The 18943-nt window shown below is 47.5% G+C and overlaps 1 protein-coding gene across 2 annotated transcripts; it reads right to left on the reverse strand.

Annotated features, from left to right (window-relative positions):
• Nucleotides 1-1945: 1945 nt before the first annotated feature.
• On the reverse strand, nucleotides 1946-11970 carry LOC121532548. Of its 2 annotated transcripts, none has more exons than XM_045220602.1 (9): nucleotides 11054-11970; nucleotides 10898-10928; nucleotides 9448-10677; nucleotides 9333-9374; nucleotides 9088-9188; nucleotides 3833-3894; nucleotides 3473-3639; nucleotides 3030-3182; nucleotides 1946-2692 (listed from the first exon to the last, which is right to left on the reverse strand). In XM_045220602.1, exons 1-9 carry the CDS (start codon nucleotides 11138-11140, stop codon nucleotides 2301-2303), a joined length of 2265 nt encoding a protein of 754 aa, XP_045076537.1. In that variant the 5' UTR covers nucleotides 11141-11970; the 3' UTR covers nucleotides 1946-2300. The 2 variants fall into 2 exon arrangements, with proteins under 2 accessions (XP_045076537.1, XP_045076536.1); XM_045220601.1 differs by having other exon boundaries at nucleotides 2958-3182.
• Nucleotides 11971-18943: the final 6973 nt, after the last annotated feature.

Raw genomic sequence — 18943 nt, forward strand, 5'->3', positions numbered from 1 at the left:
CCTTGCCAATTCTACCTAGCGGACATGAGAGGCATTCAGAGCAGCAACAAAGAAGGCCCAGGTTCAGGGGCCCTGGCATCTGATTCACGGGGGAGACCAGCGTGGGGCAAGGGAGGGAGTCAGCAGTGGAAGAGCAGATGCTGAGAGCACATCTGGAGGAGTGATCTGTCTGTCGCCCACCTACCAGACCACCACAGACAACACTAAAACACACACAGTAGGTACACACACACACACACACACAATATGTTGGATCAAAGCCTCAGATGAGGACCCCATATCCATTATCAAGCTTGAATCCCATTCCAACCAACATTTTATCATATACAGCCTACTAGTTTACATTTAGGCTAGCCGTTAGGCTGTACTTAACTGTCAATGTGTCATAGCCCTGAGGAAACTGACAGCGATTCCGATAGAACGGCTCAAGGCAGTTTGTTCAAATTGTAATGCCTTAGGGCTGGAGGACTACTGTGGTGGTAAATCGAGTCTACACATCACAGTGACAGTGTCATTTCATGTCCAGCCCTTGAACACGGACATGAAGGAAAGGCACCGGGAATTTTATAAAGGGACATTTACTCCTGAAAAGAACACAGGGTTTGAGCGGGTTTGAGCACAAAAGGGCTGAAGAGCAAGTGCCCTGCAATAAAATAAAGTAAGGTCAGCAGACTTCCCATGTGACAGCACACTGCCTTGGATTAGGTGGTGTAAGCCTATTAATGTGGTTTGGACTAGGTGGACCACCCTGTCTCCCCACCCCGCCTGGCCGGCCAAAGATTAGCCTGTTAAACGCACTTCCCGCCTGCATAAGATGCAAACTCTGCTCCCCATCCAATAGCAACAATTCACATAGGGACCGGTCTGCCCACCCGTATCTTGAGTTAGCGTCTCTACCATTCAAATACATATATTTGTTTCCTTCAAAATAGCAGTTTTCTCTTGTTATCAGCCATATTGTATTAATTGGTTTGTCTTTATTAGGGCAGTGACATGAGTAAAGGAGAATGTCAAACTTCTCAGCCAGGCAAGTGGCATTGTTTTACACTCCAATTAGAATCAAAGCACTTTGAGTGAAAGGTATGCCTCGTTCTTTATTTTTTACTGTGGACATTGGTGAATCATGCAAGGAATTTTAGTAGGCCTAGCTACACCATTTGAAATATTCCTACAGGCGTATGCTATGTAATTTCTGAAATATGAATAATTTGGCTCGGCTAACTGGTTAGGCCTCTGAGCAGAGCAGGTAAATCTATAGCCTAATGAAATTCAGTCAGCGAACTTTATCATTATGCAATTTCCTTGCATAGCATTTTGGCAGTGGAACAAATGAAAGGGTACTGTTTGACACCGTGACATTTCAACGACAAAATACAATCTACCACCTAATTTTTTCGACAGACTGGGGATTAACATTTCTGAGCTCGAGCCACAGATTAGGTGCGCGGGGGTCTAGAATTTCATCATCTTTCAGAGGCACAATGGCTCATTCTTACCGTTTCTTCATCTATTCTCCGACGGTGGGGGTCATGGGGGCTTGCCTTTGCTCCTGTATTTGTTTTACGTTTTCAGGAAACCCTTGGGTTTTTTTACATATATTTTTTAAGAACCACAGAGGAAAACAAACTTTGTATTTACCCAGTCGAAAACTGAGCCTTTTCCAGACACTTCCTATCACGCGCTGCCACCTTGTGGGAAAAGCACGGTGCCTTTCATCAGTGCACAGGTGCGCTGTGATATGCGTATTTTTATTTATTTATTATGGTCTGCTTTCTGTAGCCTTGTCCCCTTACCAGTAAAGAAATGAGTTTATTTTGAGACATAATTCTAAACAGCTGATATGCCTGTAGTCCAACTGCAGCATATGAAACAAAGTAGCTTACTTTCAGTCACAGTAATTGTACTTTTCCATTTCAATATTTAAAAAAAAAAAAGATTAAAGGAATGTAGAGCCAAGTGAACATTTATTTAATTGAAGTGAATCTGTTTTGGTCAGAAAGATTAATCCCCTTGTGTGGAGAGCATAGACAATCTTCCCAAACATGGACAAGTTGCGCACAAAAAAATAGAACTCCTGAAATATACTCGATACAATGATCCAAAGAATACGTCAAATAACATTTCCAAACTACACAAAGATAATGCCATACTAAAGGTAATAACAGTCAAGATATTTCATTTACATTTTAGGCAAAGATATCTACAGAAAAATAATGAACTCATGAAACAGTGAAGTCAACCTGCCCAGAACAGGGTCTCAATGCTGTCATTGCACCTTCAGGACAACCTCAAAGCAATCTTCAAATCTTGACACCCTCCCCTGGCTCCATGTACCCATCAAGAGGCAGCAGGGGTTTGAAGCGCAGCAGGGGCAGGTCCACCGAGGGGCAACAATCCTTGGGGTGAGACCAGCCCTCCTTGGGGCGCCTTATGGGTGGGGGCGGAGGGGGCAGCTCTGAGTTAGTGCGGATGGAACGGTTGTCGTTGCATTCGTTGTTTTTGTAGTCAGGAGGGGGGATGGGGGGGACGCTCCCAAGGCTGCTGCTCCGACAGTGGACCAGGAAGGCCCCCCCGTGGTGGCGGTGGTACAGCACGCCCACGGTACAGAGGAGCAGCAGGATGAGGAAGCTGAGCAGGAAGCACACCACGTAGATTCCTTTGATCATCCCGCTGGACCGCGCCGAAGTACAGCCTAAAGTCAAAAGTTAGGCAAGGATTAGAAGTACACAATTTACCTAGTGCAAAGTCACCTTTATAACCATGCACTTTTATGTCCAACATTCTGTTAGGGTAACCAAACAAACCCATTTTCAGGGGTTAAATCGGGAACGTTAGGGTGGTGGTCTAACTTGTCAACTTCATTGCCACTGATTTTGAACTAACCAATGTCATACTGTATGTTTTCCTTGTACTTCAGAGAACAATTCACAATAATTCTACCAAAATCTATGGAGTACCAGTGTTACGGTGCGGCTGCTCAGGACTATGCTGATCCACCGTAATCGTCGACTCATTGTGGCGGTCCGTACCAGCGGCCTTGGTGTCCACGCACATGGTTCCTGAGCCCAGCCTAGACGTGTCCTCGAACCCGGAGTGGCAGCGGCATGTGTAGGAACCAAAGCGGTTCACACACTCAGCATTGATATCACACAGCACCAGATGGGTCACACACTCGTTTACATCTGAGACAGACACACAGGGTGCAAAAGTAAGGTTGCTTACTGGAGTGATTAAATATGAAAATAAATCAGTGCAAATCAATTATTTAATGTCAAACAAATACATTTTTCACCTCCACCCAAGACAATGAAATTCAGGACACCTAGTTGCAGGCTATACTATATCTATACAACACAATATCTTATTAACCTTCCGCAGTAACCTTTAGTGCCATTAGTAAAGAGCAGAGTAAAGTGCAAAAGAACAAGCTACAGATTTATATTTGTTTGGAGGGAACTTTATTGAGACCTACCAGCGGTGGAAACAGAGACGATGACACCCCGTGTTGAGCTGCCCCTGGGGCTAACCACCCTCTCTAACAGCTCCTGCAGGGCCAGGTGCAAGGTCCTGTGCACCTTCACCCCTTCTGGCCCACCCCCAATATGCAGCCAGAGGATGTAAAACACTCCTGCACTCAACCTGTTGATATAACAACAAAACTCTGTTAAAACAGGCATTCAATCCATCAGTTGTAGCCTAATTCAGTAAAACTATTATCTACAGTGCCAACACAACCCCTTTTATGGAGTAAAAACACATTTTAAATACAACCATTTGTTTGCAGTCAAGAAAAACATTTGGAGCTCTTGGTTACAAAACGTAGCAAACCAACCTTTTTATTCTTTTGGAGGATAGGGTTTTGGGTGTGTGGACAATTTCCAACTGCTCATTGATCTGAAAAACAAATGAATAATTGCAGTTCCAAATCTCAACTGCACCAGTCCAATCTAATGGTAAATAACCAAAAGCCATATACAGTCTTATTCCACATTTTGATTTGTTACAGCCCGAATTTAAAAATTGATGAAATTGAGATTGTCGTCACTGGCCTACACACAACCCCATAATGTCAAAGTGGAATTATGCATTTTGAAATGTTTACAAATAAAAAGCTGAAATATCTTGAGTCAAGAAGTATTCAACCCCTTTATTATGGCAAGCTTAAATAAGTTCAGGAGTAAAATGTGCTTAATACGTTGCATGCACTCACTGTGCGCAATAGTGTTTAACATGAGTTTTGAATGAGTACCTTATCTCTGTACCCCACACATACAATTATCTTTAAGGTCCCTCTGTCGAGCAGTGAGTTTCAAACACAGATTCAACCACAAAGACCAGGGAGGTTTTCCAATGCAAAGGGCACATATTGGTACATGGGTAAAAATTTAAAAAAGCTTAATATCCCTTTGAGCATGGTGAAGTTATTAATTACACTTTGGATGGTATATCTATACACCCACTCACTGCAAAGATACAGGCGTCCTTCCTAACTCAGTTGCCAGAGAGGAAGGAAACCGCTCAGGGATTTCACCATGAGGCCAACGGGGACTTTAAAACAGTTAGTTCATACTGTGTATGGAAATCAGTCAATTGAAATAAATTCATTAGGCCCTAATCTATGGATTTCACATGACTGAAAAACAGATCTGCATCTGTTGGTCACAGATACAGTGGGGGGAAAAAGTATTTAGTCAGCCACCAATTGTGCAAGTTATCCCACTTAAAAAGATGAGAGAGGCCTGTAATTTATCATCATAGGTACACGTCAACTATGACAGACAAATTGAGAAAAAAAAAAAAAAACAGAAAATCACATTGTAGGATTCTTAATGAATTTATTTGCAAATTATGGTGGAAAATAAGTATTTGGTCACCTACAAACAAGCAAGATTTCTGGCTCTCACAGACCTGTAACAACTTCTTTAAGAGGCTCCTCTGTCCTCCACTCGTTACCTGTATTAATGGCACCTGTTTGAACTTGTTATCAGTATAAAAGACACCTGTCCACAACCTCAAACAGTCACACTCCAAACTCCACTATGGCCAAGACCAAAGAGCTGTCAAAGGACACCAGAAACAAAATTGTAGACCTGCACCAGGCTGGGAAGACTGAATCTGCAATAGGTAAGCAGCTTGGTTTGAAGAAATCAACTGTGGGAGCAATTATTAGGAAATGGAAGACATACAAGACCACTGATAATCTCCCTCGATCTGGGGCTCCACGCAAGATCTCACCCCGTGGGGTCAAAATGATCACAAGAACGGTGAGCAAAAATCCCAGAACCACACGGGGGGGACCTAGTGAATGACCTGCAGAGAGCTGGGACCAAAGTAACAAAGCCTACCATCAGTAACACACTACGCCGCCAGGGACTCAAATCCTGTGTCCCCCTGCTTAAGCCAGTACATGTCCAGGCCCATCTGAAGTTTGCTAGAGTGCATTTGGATGATCCAGAAGAGGATTGGGAGAATGTCATATGGTCAGATGAAACCAAAATAGAACTTTTTGGTAAAAACTCAACTCGTCGTGTTTGGAGAACAAAGAATGCTGAGTTGCATCCAAAGAACACCATACCTACTGTGAAGCATGGGGGTGGAAACATCATGCTTTGGGGCTGTTTTTCTGCAAAGGGACCAGGACGACTGATCCGTGTAAAGGAAAGAATGAATGGGGCCATGTATCGTGAGATTTTGAGTGAAAACCTCCTTCCATCAGCAAGGGCATTGAAGATGAAACGTGGCTGGGTCTTTCAGCATGACAATGATCCCAAACACACCGCCCGGGCAACAAAGGAGTGGCTTCGTGAAGAAGCATTTCAAGGTCCTGGAGTGGCCTAGCCAGTCTCCAGATCTCAACCAAATAGAAAATCTTTGGAGGGAGTTGAAAGTCCGTGTTGCCCAGCGACAGCCCCAAAACATCACTGCTCTAGAGGAGATCTGCATGGAGGAATGGACCAAAATACCAGCAACAGTGTGTGAAAACCTTGTGAAGACTTACAGAAAATGTTTGACCTGTGTCATTGCCAACAAAGGGTATATAAAAGTATTGAGAAACTTTTGTTATTGACCAAATACTTATTTTCCACCATAATTTGCAAATAAATTCATAAAAAATCCTACAAATGTGATTTTCTGGATTTTCTTTTTCTCATTTTGTCTGTCATAGTTGACGTGTACCTATGATGAAAATTACAGGCCTCTCTCATCTTTTTAAGTGTGAGAACTTGCACAATTGGTGGCTGACTAAATACTTTTTTTCCCCACTGTACCTTAAAAAGAAAGGTAGGGGAGTGGATCAGAAACCAAGTCAGTTTCTGGTGACCACCATTTACCTCATGCAGCGTGACGTCTCCTTTGCATAGAGTTGATCAGGCTGTTGATTGTGGCCTGTGGAATGTTGTCCCACTCCTCTTCAAATGGCTGTGTGAAGTTGCTGAACATTGGTGGGAACTGGAACACGCTGCCGTACACGTCGATCCAGAGCATCCCAAACATGCTCAATGGGTGACATGTCTGGTGAGTATGCAGGCCATGGAAGAACTGGGACATTTTCAGCTTCCAGGAATTGTGTACAGATACTTGTGACAGTGCATTATCATGCTGAAACATGAGGCGATGGCAGCGGATGAATGGCATGACAATGGGCCTCAGGATCTCGTTACAGTATCTCTGTGCATTCAAATTAACATTGATAAAATGCAATTGTGTTTGTTGTCCGTAGCTTATGCCTGACAATACCATAACCCCACCATGGGGCACTCTGTTCACAACGTTGACATTAGCAAACCGCTCACCCACACGACATCTGCCTGGTACAGTTGAAACTGGGATTCATCCGTGAAGAGCACACTTGTTCAGCGTGCCAGTGAAGGTGAGCATTTACCTACTTAAATCAGTTATGACGCCAAACTGCAGTCAGGTCAAGACCCTGGTGAGGACGACGAGCACACAGCTGAGCTTCCCTGAGACAGAATTTCTGCACAAACAGAAACTTTGGTTGTGCAAACCCACAGTTGTCAGCTGTCCGGTTGACTGGTCCCAGACGATCCCGCAGGTGAAGAAGCCGGATGTGCAGGTCCTGGGCTGGCGTGGTTACACGTGGTCTGCGGTTGTGAGGCCTGTTGGACGTACTGCCAAAATGAACATTCTCAGGCAACAGCTCTGGTGGACATTCCTGCAGTCAGCATGCCAATTGCACGCTCCCTCAAAACTTCAGACATCTGCGACATTGTGTTGTGTGACAAAACTGCACATTTTAGTGTGGACTTTTGTCCCCAGCACAAGGGTGCACCTGTGTAATGATCATGCCGTTAATCATCTTGATAAGCCACACCTGTCAAGTGGATGGATTATCATGGCAAAGGAGAAATGCTCACTAGCAGGGATGTAAACAAATGTGTGCACACCATTTGAGAGAAATAAGCTTTTTGTGCATATGGAACATTTCTGGGATCTTTTATTTCAGCTCATGAAACCAACACTTCACATGTTGCGTTTATATTTTTGTTCAGTATAGTTACTACACAATATTAACCTAACTGAGAGTGAAAAGGAAGCCTGTACAGAATAAAAATATTCCAAAACATACATCCTGTTTGCAACATTCACGAAAGTAATACTGCAGAAAATGTGGAAAAGCAATTCACTTTTTGTCCTGAATACAACGTTTTATGTTTGGGGCAAATCCAATACAACACGACTGAGTACCAATCTCCATATTTTCAAGCATAGTGGTGGCTGCATAATGTTATAGGAATGCTTGTAATTGTTAAGGGGAGTTTTTCCAGAATAAAAAGGCTAAATCCTAGAGGAAAACATGGTTCAGTCTTTTCCACAAGACACTGAGATGTAACCTTTCAGCAGGACAATAACCTAAAACACAAGGCCAAATCTACACTGGAGTTGTTTACCAATTAGACAGTGAATGTCCCAGAGTGGCCGAGTTACAGTTTTGACGTACATCTACTTGAAAATCTATGGCAAGACCTGAAAATGGTAGTCTAGCATTGATCAACAACCAATCTGACAGCTTGAAGAATTCTGAAAATAGTCAATGGGCAAATGTTGCACAATCCAGGTGTGGAACGCTCTTAGAGATGTACCCAGAAAGACTCAGCTGTAATTGCTGCCAAAGGTGCTCCTACAAAGTACGGACTCAGGTGTGGGAATACAAATGTAGATGATATATTTCTGTAAATAAGCAAACATTTCTAAAAACATGTTTTCACTTTGTCATTATGGGGTATTGTGTGTAGATGGGTGAGGAAAAAAATCAATTTATTCCATAACAAGCAAAATGTGGAATAAGTCAAGGGGTATGAATACTTTCTGAAGGCACTGTAAGATGACATCCATTTATGAAGAAAGTTCTAGAGTACCACAGTCAGTCATAAATCCCATAAAGCCTAGCGGTCAAACAGGGAAATGGTCCAATCATTTTTCCCATAGGGGATTTTAGGCTTACCCTGGCGTGACGTTTTGCTAACCGTGTAAATCTCTCTAGGACAAGGTGACTTTTATCAATATTTCGCTTGTATTTATCCCCCCAAAATGAAATGCTAATTAGCTACTAATGTGGCCATCATAAAGAACTACAAATGCCATGATCTGGACGAGCCTGCCGAATCGAGGCAAAAATCTCTGGATTAACTATCTAATGTTAGCTAAATGTAGTAATTCATAAATTGGCTACATTTCTTTAAATGGACAATTCTGTGAACTTTCTTGTGCAAGTTTTAAATTGATACAATACCTGTTAGCAAAGGTGTCAGCTAGAGATGACGTGCAGGAGCTTGCAGGGATTTGTAGTTTTGCATGATGTCTACTTTGATGCTAATTAGCATTTTAGAATGAGAGTAAATAGACTAATACATTGATAAAAGTCACCTTGTCCGAGAGATATTTAAATGGTTATCAAAACTCACGCCAGTGTAAGCCTACATGAAACACAGCCCTTTCTTTAAAATCCCCTATGGGAAAAATGAATGGTGGAAAAACAATTGGTACCATTTCCCTGTCTGACCGCTAAGTTTTATGGGTATTATGACACCTCCACTGAGGGGCTCTATTGTTCATGAGATAGCTCACCAGAGACTTCACTGAAATCAACAGTGATCTCACAAGATGGTCCCAATTCTCCTCTGGCGCCACAAGGAAGTTGACTTCAACAGCCACCTCAAATAGGTGGTCTGAGAAACAGAGAAAGTAGGCATCTACTTTAATACTCATACACAGCTCTATAACTATTGTACAAAGGCGAGTGACTTGCAACTTTTGTTATAGCCTTTGAATTGTATTAAAACGACCCTTTTGAAAAAAATACTAAAACTCACCTTCTGGTAAGTGTGGTACTTCGGTGTGATTTCTGGCTTTCTCTGCAAAGTCAACATGCAAGAGTTTTCATGAACCAGACAACAAAGGATGCAAATGAAATTGCAGACTACCTACCATAATGTCTGCTGTCGAAGAACAGTTCAACTACGTTTGGGAGATGGTCGAAGGGATCCTGGGTCTCAATGGTTGTATGGGTGTCACTGGGTGCTGTAGACTCATCCATGGTCATTTTCTGCAATTCCTTATTGCCAGACTCCACACCTTGGTCATCCATGTCTGTGTGTGACACGATGTTAGACTCCGTAGGAGGGATGGTATTTGAAGTTTGAGTTTGGGCATCCACGTTCCTTCGCATTGCAGACGGAGTGCGTGGCGAGGGTTTGGGATTCAAAACAGGGGGCTGGTGTGTGGAGGGGTCACTTCCAGGGTGAGCTGTGTGGGTCTGAGTGGCACCCCTCCCTGACCATGATGTCCCCTGACGAGTGACCACCATGGGGGGAGTGGGAGTCAAGGGCAGATGGGACTCATGGTCCACCACATCTCCACTAAAGTTACCCACTTCCCAGTCTTCCTCTGTCAGGTGGCTCTCGTCTGCTTCAGTCCCCTCCGAGACTCCTCTGTTCCAATCTTCTTCCTCTCTCTGAACAGGAGAAAACTTGAAGGACCCCTGTCTGATCATTGGCTCCTCTGCTTCCCATGGTGGAAGCTCATTGGACGTAGAGGAGGAAGTGAGTTCGTCGAAATAGTCAAACACCACCTCCGGGTTGGTCTGAGCTGGCAGGGTGGGCCGCTCCAGTAAAACGGCCTCTGTAGGTTCACCCCCCTTCATGGGGAGAAACTGGGTGAAACTTCTCGGAGAGGGAAAGGGTTCCGGTTCTTTCGCTTTTGGTTCAGTCATCAGCTTCCTGTCTTCTTCGGTGGTATCACCATAAGCATTGTACGTGACTGGCAGTACGAATGCCTCGTATCGCCCATAGAAGCCCCTGTGGGGCGGACTGGGTTTGCCTCTGATCAGCTGAACCACGTGGAGGATGTTGGAGAGGGACTTGTACTTGGCCTCACGCCAACACTTCTCCAGTATCCTGTGACCCCCTGCAACCCCCAGGGGCTCATCCAGGTGGATCTGGTCCAGCTTCCCACTGCATGCGTCTGACTGGGTGAGGTCCTCTAGGTGGAGGAGCACGTGTTTACCAGGGTCTACCTGGATGGTCCAGTTGCACCAGAGCGGTGGGTTGGAGCACAAGTAGTCCGGGGAGAAGAACTCGCCGCTCTTGCCGCGCATCACCTGGTGGCAGCTCCGCAGCGCGAAGAAGGCGTTGCCCTCATTACCATGGTGGTGTTCATCTGAGAAGAGGTGGACATTGAGTGTGGAGGACAATCCAATGATGTTTAGGCCTATAACTCTGACATTTGGACAAGACACACACGCATGACGATTCACAGTTACGCGCGCGCGCGCACGCACACACACACACACACACAAAACGTAGTAATGTTCTGTTGAAATAATTCACCAAAGAGCATAGTACAGGCCCAGTTGCTACATAATAAATATTTGTCTTACCCGGAGGGTTGTAAGCGTCATTCCTATTTGTCTAAGGACGCAATAAAAACGTAGCATTAAACCAAGAATGTTATAGTCAACATCTTCAAATCTACCTACAATCTCCAGCGAAATGTAGGGAAAATGCTTGTAGAAGGAAGTCAGTCATCAACTTACCCAGGACAGGTCGCAGTTTGCAGTAAATAAACCATATGCAAGTAGTAGTGCACGTACAAATAGTAACTTAGAATGATTTCGTGACATTTTAGTGTCACGTTGTGTTGACTTTTTCCAGTATTTAGCAAACAGGTCTGCTTCCTACACTGTCCCAGCTATTGTCAATTATTCCCTGCGGTGTTTCTTTCCGTCTCCACCGAAAGTGGACTTAAACAGGTGAAATATATTGCCAATTAGCTAATTAGCACGCCTTGATATTCGTGTGCTTCTGGTCTATATGGGTTGTATCCACTAGGTGTCACTGCTACACTGTTGTAGGTAAAATAACTTGTCTTCTGCAGCTCTACTTCTCAGCATCAACACAAGTATTATATGTTATACCTTTATCTTACCAAGTACTTTATAAATAAAAATATATTTACAAGAAAGACACTTCCATCAATTATTAATTATCCAATAGTAAAGATGTTTATTCTGAACGTTTGATGTTTTGTATACAGTAGTGAACAGATACTTATTTTTGTGCACTTTAAGTAGCCTAAAGCTACTATTAATAAAAGTAGAGCAATAGTTTAGCAAAGCTTATCAAGGTATGGTACCTTTAGTGAGTCCTTTATGATTCAGACCAACTTTGAAGCACAAGAGTGATTCCAAGGTTTGATGTTTGAATAGTTTCTTATTCACTGTCATAAAGAATTGAAATACTCCAGGTATCCATCACATAAGACACATTCTGAAAACATAAAAACAAAACGAACATAGGGCAGAAAATGGAGTTGGAGTTGAAAGTACAGACCCAGTTGATTCCATTATAGGCTTGTGAGTCACAGGAGGTTGTTGGCGCCTTAATTGGGGAGGACGGGCTCGTGGTAATGGCTGGAGCGGAATAAGTGGAATGATATCAAATACATCAAACACATGGTTTGATGCCATCCCATTCGCTCCATTCCAGCCATTATTATTGAGCCGTCCTCCCCTCACCAGCCTCCACTGTTGTGGGTATACAGAAAGAGCAGCATTCACACTCTCTCTCTATCATGCACGCGGCCTGCCGCACACACATAACATCTGACTACCGCAGAATAAAACAATGGGTCACAGGACTACTAACGCCTTAAAATTCTGGATTATTCAATAAATATTTAGAGTCACTGGTCACCCCAGGCACATTTGTTATTGTTTTTGTTTTGTTTATGAAACAGAGAAGAGGAGCTCGATAAGTGTGGTAAAAAAAATATCTTTACATACACTTGTCACGGTTCAGACAGACGACAAGAGGACCACAATTGCGTCACACCAGAAAGTTTATTAAACTTTAAGGGAAAAGGGAAGTAGGGAGTGAGTGAAGGCTCCAGGGGTTATCCCGTCCGATGTGCTGGGTCTGTGCCCCCAGTGGCGAGCGATGCGTCCGATGGCCGGTGGTTGGTGGTCCAGAAGTCCTGGGGGAGGAAACACAGACACAACGGGGCGGATGAAACAAGGCAGAAGTACAGTTCAGGGAAATCCAAATACGTTGTAGCAAGGCAGAAGGCTGGTCAGAGTTACCGGGGTCGAAGAGTAGTCAGGAGTCGTAATGGCAGAAAGCAGGTCTGGTTTTCCTGGGGCAGAAGAGTATCCAAGAATCAGGCAGGTCCGGGGTCACAAAACAAGGGTGAGCCAGAAGCGCGAGCACACAGGTTCGGGTGTGAGCTTTGCAGACGATCTGACAAAGGAGAGCTGAAAGACAGGCCTTTAAATACTGGGAGAGGTTAGTGGGTAATGCAGCGCAGCTGGCAGAGTAATTAGAGCCGAGCAGAGCAGGGACAGGTGGAGCTAGTTAGGCTGAGTAGAGAGAGAGAGATGAGCAGAGTGGAAGATAGTGGAAACACATTAAGGTGGTAACCGGTGGAGTGAGAGGGGCTCATGACAGAACCCCCCCCAAGGGGACGGCCCCAGAAGTCCCAAGAGCAACACCACGCCGGGCGGGAGGAGGGGAGCCGGAGGAGGGCTAGAACTCCTCCGAACGGTCCCAGCGAACGCCCTCATCCTCGGAGGAAGCCGGAGGGCCGTGGTCGGGAGATGGGACAGGTCCCGAGACAGGATCAGGCACAGGACAGGAAGCGAGCGGGCAGGACGGTTAGGGGATCCCTCTGGGGCGGCCCCTGCGGATTGCAGGTTGATCAGGATGCCGTTGGTGGAAGGCGGTGATGAGAGTCCTATCCACAATCCGACTAGCTGGCACCCAGGTCCTTTCCTCAGGTCCATAGCCCTCCCAGTCAATGAGGTACTGGAGACCCCTACCCCTCCGTCTGGACCGAAGCAGGCGGCGGACGTGTAAACCAGACCACCATCGACGAGCTGTGGAGGAGGAGGACAAGGCGCAGCAGGGACCAGCGGACTCTCATGAATGGGCTTAATCTTAGACACATGGAAAGTGGGGTGCACCCTCATGGAATTAGGCAGTTGGAGCCGGACAGCAGTTGGGCTAATCACTCTTATGATAGGGAATGGGCCAATGAACCGAGGTGCCAACTTCTGCGACTCCACCCTGAGTGGCAGGTTCCTTGACGACAACCACACCCTTTGACCAACATGGTAGGTGGGAGCAGGGATTCTCGGACGGTTGGCCCCCGGTAGTGTAGCTGGCAACGGATCTGGAGAAGTGTGGCTCGGGCCTGTGACCAGGTGCGGCGACATCGACGGGCAAACGCAAGTGCAGATGGGCAAGTAACCTCCCCTTCCTGACTGGCAAATAGAGGAGGCTGGTATCCATAAACACATTGGAAAGGGGACATACCGATGGCAGAGCAGGTCAGAGAATTGTGTGCGTACTCCACCCATGTCAATTGCTGCGACCAGGAGTGGGGGGTTGCGTGAGGTCATGCATCGCAGTGCCTTCTCGAGCTCCTGATTTGCCCGCTCTGACTGCCCATTGGATTGGGGATGGAATCCGGAAGTCAGACTGACTGTGGCTCCCAGCAGGTGACAGAACTCCTTCCAAAAGCGGAGGAGAATTGTGGACCACGGTCAGAAACTACATCCTTTGGCAGTCCGTGGATCCGGAAGACGTGTTCCAGGACCACCTGGGCGGTCTCCTTGGCGGTTGGGAGCTTGGGGAGGGGAATGAAGTGTGCCATCTTGCTGAATCGGTCAACTATGGTGAGAATGACGGTCTTGCCCCTTGAAGGGGGGCAGCCCCGTGACAAAGTCAAGGGCTATGTGAGACCAGGGACGTCTGGGCACAGGCAGGGGCTGCAGCAATCCGGCTGGGGGCTGGCAGGACGACTTGTGTTGGTTGCAGATGGGGCAGGCTTGGGCCGAATTCCCGTACATCCTTTCTCAGAGCGGGCCACCAGAACCTCTGGGCGAGCAGGTTGTAAGTGCGGGTGGAGCCAGGGTGACAAGCTAGGCGGGAGTCATGTCCCCACTGAACGACCTGGGACCTTAGGTTTTCGGGGACAAAAGGCGGTCAGCTGGGCAAGTGCTGGGACCGGGCTGGTTACGGAGAGCTTCCAGCACCTGTTCCTCAACAGCCCAGGTCAGAGCTGCTACGATGCAGGGACTTGGCAGAATCGACACAGGATCCTTGGAGGGGTTGTCATCCTTCTGGAATTGACGGGGAGGGCGTCTGGCTTGGTGTTGCGTGATCCAGGCCGGTATGACAGAGTGAAATTAAACCTGGTGAAGAACAGGGCCCAGCGGGACTGCCTGGAGTTCAACCGTTTGGCCGTGCGGATGTACTCCAAGTTCTTATGATCGGTCCAAACGAAATGGAATGGTGGACCCCTCCAGCCAGTGACGCCACTCCTCCAAGGCTAGCTTCACAGCCAGCAGCTCTCGGTTCCCTATGTCGTAATTGCACTCAGAGGGGGACAAACCGACGTGAGAAAAAGGCACAGGGATGGAGCTTCCTATCCTCCGCAGCCCACTGAGAAATCACAGCACCAACTCCCACATCCGAGGCGTCCACCTCCACAATGAAATGCCGGTCCACGTCAGGCATCTGGAGGATGGGAGCGGAGGTGAACCTTACCTTGAGGGTACTGAAGGCCCTGTCGGCTGCTGGGGTCCAGGTGAAGGGGTTGCTTGGTGCTGGTTAGAGCAGTGAGAGGGGGCAGCAACGGTACTGTAGTTCCGGATAAACTTTCTATAGAAGTTAGCAAACCCCAGAAACTGTTGCAGCTTCTTTCTGTTCTCCGGAACTGGCCATGAAGTGACTGCTGATACTTTGGCAGGATCCATTTGGATACTTCCCTCTGCCACTATGTGCCCCAGGAAGGCCACTGTCTTGACGTGAAACTCACATTTCTCTGCCTTGGCGTAGAGGGAATTCTCCAGAAGACGATGAAGGACTTGCTGGACATGGCGGGTGTGTTCAGACAGGTTTCTGGAGTAGATTAAGATGTCATCCAGGTAAACGAAGACAAACTTGTTTAACATGTCCCGCAGTACATCATTCACTAGAGCCTGGAACACAGCAGGAGCATTGGTGAGGCCAAAAGGCATAACCAGATACTCGTAGTGGCCTGTTGGTGTATTGAATGCGGTCTTCCATTCATCTCCCTCCCGGATCCGCACTAGGTGGTAAGCGTTTCTGAGATCCAACTTGGTAAAAACAGTGGCTCCTGGAGCAACTCAAAAGCAGAGGTGAGCAGAGGGAGAGGGTAACGGTTTTCACTGTGATGTCGTTGAGTCCCCTGTAGTCGATGCAGGGGGCGAAGAGATCCGTCCCTCTTCCCCACAAAGAAGAAGCCAGCACCAGCCGGAGATGAAGATGAACGGATCAATCCTGTGGACAGAGAGTCATTGATGTAGTCCTCCATGGACCTTCGTTCAGGAGCAGACAACGAATAAAGACGGCCCCTTGGAGGGCTGTTCCAGGGAGGAGGTCGGTGGCACAGTCGTACGGTCGGTGAGGGGGCAGAGATGTGGCTCTTGCTTTGTTAAACACTTCTCTGAGACCATGGTAGCATTCTGGGACATGGGAGAGGTCAGGAGCGGAGTTAGTAGGTACTGGCCGAGGGGGTAGTGCGGCAGCAAGCAGGCAGGTTCGGTGGCAGTCCTCCCCACTCCCTGATCACCCGGTCACCCAGTCGAGCTGAGGGTTGTGCCGGCGGAGCCATGGGTAACCCAGGATGAGGGGTTGGCCTGGAGAGGGGGAGCAGGTGAAACTGGATAGTTTCTTGATGGTTTTCCGGACAGACCCATCAAGACCGGGGCCGTGACATGAGTGACCGATCCGAGTAAGTGTCCGTCCAGTGCCCGGGCAGGAATAGGAGGTGTCAAACGGAGGTTCTCCAGTCCCAGTTGGCGTGCCAGCTTGATGTCCATTATGTTGGCTTCGGGCGCCCGAATCCACCAGAGAGCAGCCAGGGTGTGAGTTGAGTCAGAGAGGCGGAGGTGAACTTGCAGCAAGGGTTTGCGGTCGGAGGACTGGGTGGTCATTGAGCTCAACCGGACTCCCCTATGCCCCGGTGAGCTTCGGCTTTAAAGGGCAGGTTACCACACGATGTCCATCACCTCCACAATAGAGGCAGAGGTTTGAGGTGTAGCAGCGCTGGCGCTCTGCAGGAGTGAGAGAGGCTCGCCCAATCTCCAGGCTCAGACTGATCAAGCTGACTTGGGTGAGTGGCAGTAGCTGACAGGAGCCCAGTCGGATCTCTCCGAATGCCGGTAGTTGGTGGACCTTGGCGCCCCCTCTCACGACGGCGGGTCTGTATCCTTCTGTCGATCCGGACAGTCAGTGCGATGGCTTCATCAAGAGTGGAAGGCAGTTCTGGGAGACCAACTCGTCCTTGATATAGTCAGCCAAGCTATGGAAGAACGCGTCCACCAACGATGGTGTGTTCCAAGAACTTCGTCTTGCCAGGGTTCGGAAGTCGATGGAATGGTCTGCGACTGTACGTCTGCCTTGTCGAATACTGAACAGTTCACGAGACGCCTCTGCGGTTGGTGAATCCAGGTCAAACACCTTCAGCATCTCCTCAGCAAACAGGTCGAAGGTTGCACATGCGGGGGTTTCCCAGAGTCGAGCTCGGCCCGTCAGGTGAGTGATGGCATACCCGACCCTAGCCCCCTCCGTGGCGAAGGTCCTTGGCTGCAAGGAGAACTGAAGTCGGCAGCTAGTCAGGAATGGCCGGACCTGGGTAGAATCGCCGTTGAACCGCTCGGGGTTACCAATCTTGGGTTCCGGGGCAGCGGCTGCAATGACCCGGGGCAGGTAACTCGGAGGCAGGGCTGGTGGGCAGACTGGCTGTGGGGTAGGTTGGTGAGGAGTTGGATGATCCTGGCGAGTTGTTGCTGCTGCTGGGACTGCTGCTGGTGCTGCTGGAACTGCTGATGCTGTTGGTGGCCGACCTGAAGCAGAGAGGTGAGGTCGCCGCTCATGCCTAGCTCTCTCTCAGTGTGTTCCAGGCGTAGCATGGCGGTGGGTTGCTCAGGTTCTTCGGTTTCCATGTCGGGGGGAAGTGTGCGCTGAGTCCATGATGGTCAGATCGTACTGTCACGGTTCAGACAGACGACAAGAGGACCACAATTGTCGTCACACCAGAAAGTTTATTAAACTTTAAGGGAAAAGGGAAGTAGGGAGTGAGTGAAGGCTCCAGGGGTTATCCCGTCCGATGTGCTGGGTCTGTGCCCCCAGTGGCAGCGATCGTCCGATGGCGCCCGGTGGTTGGTGGTCCAGAAGTCCTGGGGGGAGGAAACACAGACACAACGGGGCGGATGAAACAAGGCAGAAGTACAGTTCAAGGGAAATCCAAATACGTTGTAGCAAGGCAGAAGGCTGGTCAGAGTTACCGGGGGTCGAAGAGTAGTCAGGAGTCGTAATGGCTAGAAAGCAGGTCTGGTTTTCCTGGGGCAGAAGAGTATCCAAGAATCAGGCAGGTCCGGGTCACAAAACAAGGGTGAGCCAGAAGCGCGAGCACACAGGTTCGGGTGTGAGCTTTGCAGACGATCTGACAAAGGAGAGCTGAAAGACAGGCCTTTAAATACTGGGAGAGGTTAGTGGGTAATGCAGCGCAGCTGGCAGAGTAATTAGAGCCGAGCAGAGCAGGGACAGGTGGAGCTAGTTAGGCTGAGTAGAGAGAGAGAGATGAGCAGAGTGGAAGATAGTGGAAACACATTAAGGTGGTAACCCGGTGGAGTGAGAGGGCTCATGACAACACTGAGTGTACAAAACATTAAGGACGCCTGCTCTTTCCATGACAGACTGACCAGGAGAAAGCTATGATCCCTTATTGATGTCACTTCTTAAATCCACTTCAATCAGTGTAGATGAAGGGGAGGAGACAGGTTAAAGAAGGATTTTTAAGCCTTGAGACAATTGAGACATGAATTGTTTGTGTGCCATTCAGGGGGTGAATGGGCAAGACAAAAGATTGAAGTGCCTTTGAACAGGGTATGGTAGTATGTGCCAGGTGCACCCGTTTATGTCAAGAACTGCAACGCTGCTGGGTTTTCACGCTCAACAGTTTCCCATGTGTATCAAGAATGGTCCTCCACCCAAAGGACATCCAGCCAATTTGACACAACTGTGGGAAGCATTGGAGTCAATATTGGCCAGCATCCCTGTGGAACGCTTTCAACACCTTGTAGAGTCCATGCCCCGACGAATTGAGGCTGTTCTGAGGGCAAAAGGGAGGGTGCAACTCGATATTAGGAAGGTGTCCTTCATGTTTTGTACACTCAGTGTGCTCTGCTGTTCTATCGCGTGTGTGATGATGTTCAATGATATCTGAAGGAAAAAAACAGTGTTCGTTGTTTTAAGTAACTTCTTTGTTACGGACGTGGCAGTTTCACCGCTACGGATTCCAGCTTTAAGAGTTATAATAATCCAGCAATCTTTCAAATATCATAAATAGTTTGTTTCTAGAATCAAGTGCAAAGGAACGTCAGATCCATTGAGAAAGC

The sequence above is a fragment of the Coregonus clupeaformis genome, unplaced genomic scaffold (genome assembly GCF_020615455.1).
Source record: "Coregonus clupeaformis isolate EN_2021a unplaced genomic scaffold, ASM2061545v1 scaf4518, whole genome shotgun sequence".
Lineage (NCBI taxonomy): Eukaryota > Metazoa > Chordata > Actinopteri > Salmoniformes > Salmonidae > Coregonus > Coregonus clupeaformis.

Coding starts and splice junctions, on each gene's coding strand:
- LOC121532548 (XM_045220601.1), bottom strand. CDS start 11,140: ATGTCACGAAATCATTCTAAGTTACTATTTGTACGTGCACTACTACTT. Junction 10,929..11,053: donor CAAACTGCGACCTGTCCTGG/GTAAGTTGATGA, acceptor TTGCGTCCTTAG/ACAAATAGGAATGACGCTTA. Junction 9,375..9,447: donor CTTCGACAGCAGACATTATG/GTAGGTAGTCTG, acceptor TTGACTTTGCAG/AGAAAGCCAGAAATCACACC.